General features: G+C 33.5%; 1 protein-coding gene across 1 annotated transcript; it reads left to right on the plus strand.

Annotated features, from left to right (window-relative positions):
• Positions 1–529: 529 nt before the first annotated feature.
• DORIP1 (dopamine receptor interacting protein 1) lies at positions 530–6,078 on the plus strand (the record flags this gene model as incomplete). The annotated part of the gene is made up of 4 exons (XM_084239682.1): positions 530–1,053; positions 3,038–3,127; positions 4,289–4,423; positions 5,823–6,078. The coding sequence occupies 4 exons, from the start codon at positions 530–532 to the stop codon at positions 6,004–6,006; spliced, it is 933 nt and encodes a 310-aa protein (XP_084095808.1). The 3' UTR covers positions 6,007–6,078.
• Positions 6,079–6,511: the final 433 nt, after the last annotated feature.

Consider the following 6,511-nt stretch of genomic DNA (forward strand, 5'->3'; position numbering starts at 1 on the left):
TATTAAGTTCTCAAAATTACTGTTCATATTTTGTCTTTGCTAATTGATCTCATTCTGTAGCCCAACTAGGACTTCTATAATATCAGTTTCCTAACTCATATATTAACACATATTAACAAGGAAATGAAACACAGCTTGTATTTTGGAGGAAGAGGTTTATATTAGGAATGCACCCAATCAGAACTTATATTTTTAAATAAGTTTATTTTCATTTAGGATTTTTTATGATAGAATAATTTTCACATAGAATATGTTATAATTAATATGTATTAATTATAATTAATATAAAGGCCTATCAAATAGTCCTTTGTACCCAAAAAAGGTTGCAGCTTCATTAAATGATCTTTATAGAGACTACTTTACATTTTTTAATGGAATTTAGGCCAAATTGTTTAAATATGTTGGTACTTAGGGAGGTCATCTAACTGAATGTAATTTGAATCTTTAGATAGCTTTATTTTCATTTAAATATATTTCATGTATCTGACATACTAAGTCATAAGTTTACATTTCTATTTTAAAATGCAGGATGAAGACACTGTTTGAAGAGATCAAAGCATCAATTAAAAATAACTATAACCAAGATCGCTCATTTTGGAGGCCTGTTCTTCCTTGGGGAGGTGTTTTTACTATCAAAGCTGGCCGCAAAGCAGTATCCTGTACACCACTGTATGTTGAAATAAGACTGAAAAATACTTGCACCATAGATGGATTCTTGATGTTACTATATGTCATTCTTAATGAAAATGAAAATTTCCCCAGGGAACTCTCTCTTCATTTAGGTAGAGAGTTTGTAGACTGTTTTCTTTATTTAATGGACACCTACAGCTTTACAACTGTGAAGCTACTTTGGATTTGGGACAAGATGGAAAAACAGCAATACAAATCTGAAGTTCATAAAGCTTCATTAATAATTGATTTGTTTGGGAATGAGCATGATAATTTTACTAAAAATCTTGAAAATCTCATGTCTACCATACAAGAGAGTTACTGTTCCAACTGGCGATGCCCAATTCGTGTGCAGGAAGATCAGCAGCGCACAATTAATATAAAGTAAGTTTCTCTAAAGTCTGTTTTGTCATTTCACCAAAAATCAACCTTTTTAAGTGAGTGTTACTATAAATATATGTACACATTTTTACATGTAAGTATATATACATATGTATTTGGACATACATAGTCAACATACTTTTTAAAAGTACACCTCTTGTGTGAGTACTTAAAGCCACCACACAAATGCAAGACTTTTTAATAAGTCTCATGACAAAAACATTACAGTTTATTATAGCTAAACATCTTAAAATTTACAAAACCAGCTGATAACTGTTTTGCTTGCAAATTTAAGAATTATTCTGTATGCAAGATGTTTTACTGTTGCTTTGAAATTTGCTAATATGACTAATTCCTGTGTCACAATTATAACCTCTGGAAGAACACAGCACTGTTTTAGAATGTTTCATCTCTTGAATGTATCTCTGTCAAGCAGGCTACATGAATGAGAAGATTGAAACTATTCCTTCAGATCATGGCCAGGACAAAATTATAGACAGAAATCCCAAACTTAGAACCTTAATACCAGGAGATGATATGGATGTGAGGAATTACTTTACTGACTAGGAAAGGTTCTGGTAGCCTCCTGAGTATTTTTGGCTGTCGGAGGAAGGGCAGACCTCCAAGCTAGTCAGTGACAGGAAGGCGAAGCTGGTCATCCCTGATAGTGTTGGGAAACATTAAAGACCTTGGGGAACATGAGTTGGGAAGTGATAATTGCTAGTGGGGGAAATAAAAACAGGACCAAAAAAAACCAAAAACATTGTGGTCAAGAAGTATATTTGATTCTTTGGTCCAGAAAAACAGCCTATAAATGGTTCCTTTTTGGCATGTACATCGCCTTCCCAAATTTATTAAATTCACATTTCTTTATAGCATATTTAGGTTAATGTTTTAGCATTATGCTGTGTATGGAAAGCTGCAGATCCTTTATCCTTCTGAGAATCTGCCACTGTCCTTTTTCTGAAATATACATTGCCCATTTTCTGTATTGCTGATCGGATAATGTTGATTTTGAAATTTCTGTCAGGGAGAAGAGTTTTGTTACTCTGAATAGTAATGGACTAAAAAAGCTTTTCAAAAAACTTTGTCTTTTTAAAAACTATTTTATGTATGTTTTAAAAGTATAATGAATTATTTATAATCCTTTATTAATACTATGCTTCTCTAAAAATATTTTTCATTATACTCCATATAACTTTTTAAATGGTTTGTTTTTACATATATAAATATATATATACCTTTTATATCTTTTCTATGTATATTTATATATATATATATATATATTTAAAGCAACCTCAAATATGTAGGAAAAATTTTTTTAGCTGATCAGGTACTTGAGACCAACAGTGGCCATAACTTGCATTTAGAAGAGTAGAGCTAATCAGCTGCTCTCTCTCCCGATTCTATGTCCTGCTTTCAACCCTCCCCACCCCCAGTGCCTCTCTGTTGAAAAAACTCTCAAAAAACAATTTTGGGCCTCCCCAGTGGCATAGTGGGTTGAGCGCAGTGCTCTGAAGCTAGCTTGTCCACAGCCTCTTCAGCGCAGGTTCAATTCCTGGCCTGGCAGGGAGATTCCCACGTGGCACAGCAGACCTCTCCTATCTCACCTGCTACTCCCCTCAGCAGTGTATTTCAGTCCTTCCGCCTGTTCTGCTCCCTGCTCTGTCTCTGGTAAATTCTCTCACCTTCCCACGCCTCTGGCCTGTACCCCCGTGCTTATATAAATAATTTTTTTTTAAATTTAATAGCAGCTGCATATTTTAGGATCAGTTTATAGAAATATTTAATGTTTCTTGGAAAGTTTAAGGCATTAAGTTCAATGGGGTTTCTATACTTTCTACAAGAAATACAAAGATGAATAGTAGAGTTTAACACTTTATGTACTTGGTTTGCTAATAATGAATTGACCTATAAAATTAGTTTTCCTATTATTTACCTATAATATGTTGAAGCAGTTCTTTCATGCATTTTGCAATTATTCTAGTCCTCCCCAAGAAATTCCACATGGAAACTTGATCCGACTGGCTGTGGATGAGTTATTCTGTTCCAAAATTGAACTGTGTGAAGAGCGTGGGTGAGTATATGATAGATACCTAAGGTGAAGGTATTTCTATATTGTTCATCAAGAAACCTGAACCAATAAACTCTTTTATATTAATACTTAATGAAATGGCAACTCATGACTATTTAGGAAGCCTAACATGTTTCGAATCTTATTAACACCTTCTAATTTACTATGACATCTTGTGTTGTCATTACCAAATATCGATATATAGAATGTAATACTACAGTTAATTGATGAATACAAAGCAAATGCCTTTTCTTTTTTTCCCCACTGCTGAGTAGGTACAATAAAACCTTGGTTAACCGGAACCCAGCTAATCGGGACCCTCAATTAACTGGATTTTTTTTCTGCACTCATTTAGGAGAAAGAGGTAAATGACAACCAAAAAATTTAACATAATAAAGACAGGAAAAAAAGAAGTTGTAGTTGTAGTCCATTTTTCATACCAATCTCGTAACAATTTCTATGTCTACAGTAATGCATAAGAATATTTAGGATGATCATATAGCTATTAAATGCAAAAGGAAAGAATAAAACAAGTTCAGTAAATTGTACTTAAGTCCAGAAAGTGAACTGATGTATTTTAGTCACAAAGATGGAAACAAAATGATTTTCTGGTTAACTTAGTTTAGTTAATAATGTTTATTAAGCAAAATACCATACCCTGAGCATTCCGGTTAATCGAGATTTTACTGTATAATTGTATTTATTTGTGTCTGATCCATATGCTTAATACTTGATAGTACTTAGAAAACAGAATTCGCTTCATCCTATGACAAAAGGAAGCAAGTAGGGAATTTTATCCAGTCTAAAGAAGACTATAAGAATCATATTATTCTCCTCTTTGCCATTATTTTTCTTTGAAACCAACTTGGAGAAAGAATCATTTATAAATGAAAGCCTTTATATCAGTCCAACAGACTACATGCTTTTATAAGCTTAGATGAGAAATCACTAGTTTTTCCTGAAGTTTTAAAAGTATTATAACTAGTATATAGAATCTCACAGTTTGAAAATAGGTATATAATATATGAATATAGCCACACCATTACTATAATTAAAATAGATAATTATGCTTATTATGAAATTAAGTTATAAAGACAACCCAGAACTGATAAAAGACAGCTTTGTCCCAACTGTAATAAAGTTCATGCCTATTTTCAATTTTAGGTGTGGTGGCTTAAGAGAATTTTCACAGCGAATTTTCTGCCATGGTGCACCTCCTTTTGTTGTCTTAAATATGCAGCATTGGAAGTCTGAAGATCTGGCATATGTACCCTATCATTTGGATTTATCTGATCATAAGTAGGTGTTTCTGTTTGTTTTACGAAAAGTGACAAGTAAATTTATTTTATATTTTCCTGTTATTTTATCATGATTTTTGAGTAGCCCTCAAGGAAATATTATTGAAAAACATCATAGCTATTGCTGAATTTACAAGATTAGAATCTACTAAGGGAATCAGTCACTGGCATTATGTATAGTGGTTAATTGCTTAGACTATGAAATAGAATGAGTATCAAAACCTAGACCCACCTATACAAACTATATGACCTTGGGCCATTAACCTAACCAGATAAATACATAAGTTTTCTTATCTATAAAACATGACCATCTTTATCTAATGTTATTATTTTGAAAATGTAATGAAATAGCACAAATGTTTAGGATAATACCTGACACACAGTCAATAGTGGTTATTGCACTTCATGTCAAAATAGTCTATAGTGGGCCTCCCTGGTGGCACAAAGGGTTAAGCATCCGCACTATGAAGCAATTCACAGTCTCTGCAGCATGAGTTCGATCCCCGGCCAGGGAGCAACCCACATGGCGAGGCCAACTTCTCCTGACTTGCCCGCTGCTCCCCTCAGCAGTGTATTTCACTCAGTCTGCCTGTTCTGTTCCCTACTCTGTCTCTGGTGGATCCTCTCACCCACCCACCCCCCCCGCATCTCTGGCCCGTACCCCAGCTCTTGTATACATAAATAAATAAACTTTAAAAAAATATAAAAACAATAGTCTATAGTATAAGGTCATCGTCTAACATAAAGTGATAGTTATCATTATACACAGAAATATCTGCATTCAATTTGTGTCTTTCAACATTCTGCTTTTTGGTTTTTTTTTTGGTTGTTTTTTTTTTTTTTAAGAGTTATTTATTTATGCATACAAGAGCTGGGGCACAGGCCATAGGTGCGGGGTGGGTGAGAGGATTCAACAGAGACACAGTGGGGAACAGAACGGGCAGATTGACCAAAGTACACTGAGGGGAGCTGTGGGCGAGTCAGGAGTGGTCTACTGTGCCATGTGGGTTGCTCCCTGACTGGCCGGGAATCACTCCTGCTGCAGTGGCTGCAGACAGCTTCATAGGTTGCATCTTAACCCTTGCGCCAGCAGGGAGGCCCCAACATTTTGCTTTTAATAGTTTGTGTGTGTGTGTTGTATGTGTGTTTAATAGAACTGTACAGATTGTTAATCTTTTAAAAAATGTTTTTAATTCTTAAATTACATCAATTTCTAAAATTCTTAAACATTTACTCTAAATAACCAATTGTCACACATAATTTCTACAGATGGATGTCTTTTTTTCAGGGAATAGAATGCAAAACATCTTAATTTTTTTATTCTTTAGTTACAAATTTAAGGAATGTTTATTTTAAGAAAGATACTAATTTTCTGCTACACTTTGTCATTTAATTTGCAGGTATTTGTTGGAAGGTGCCACATTATTTAACAAAGAAGAACATCATTACTCTGCAGCTTTCCAGATTGATGGACATTGGATGCACTATGATGGCCTCAGAAATGTGAATTTAATTTTGTTAAATAAACCCCCAGAGTTTCTCCTTTTGTCATCATTGGTTTATATTAGAGCTACAGAGAAATAAATATAGAATGATGCTAAATTAAATTGTTTTCCCTCCTGCCCATGCTCCCCCAGATGAAGGGCTTTTATTTTGTATAAACTTGGTATCCAAGGAAATTGTTCAACTATACTAGTTTCAGAGGTATATTTTCCAGTGTTTATCCCCAGGTGTAAAAGTTTTATACGGAGAATCTATGCAAAAATGTTTGTATTTCTTTTTTCTATATCCTGGGTTATTTTTATACAAGCATATTTTATGTTGAAATAAAATATATCTTGTAGCCTTTGTATATTTTATTTATATGTACCTCAAAGGTTGTTTATGATTCTTTGAATCCAAAAAAAATACTTCATTTGAATTCTAAATTTTTCTTTTTGGATTTCCAAATTAAACCTGGGTATAAGTCAGTATTTAATTTATATAAATTTAACAGTTCAAAATAAATTTGACTATATTTCTTTGCCCTACCTCACTTATAATCCAAAGTGCACTATTGGATTTAGTATGGAATTGAATGTACAACTTA

Source organism: Talpa europaea (assembly GCF_964194135.1).
Source record: "Talpa europaea genome assembly, chromosome: 8".
NCBI classification, from domain to species: domain Eukaryota; kingdom Metazoa; phylum Chordata; class Mammalia; order Eulipotyphla; family Talpidae; genus Talpa; species Talpa europaea.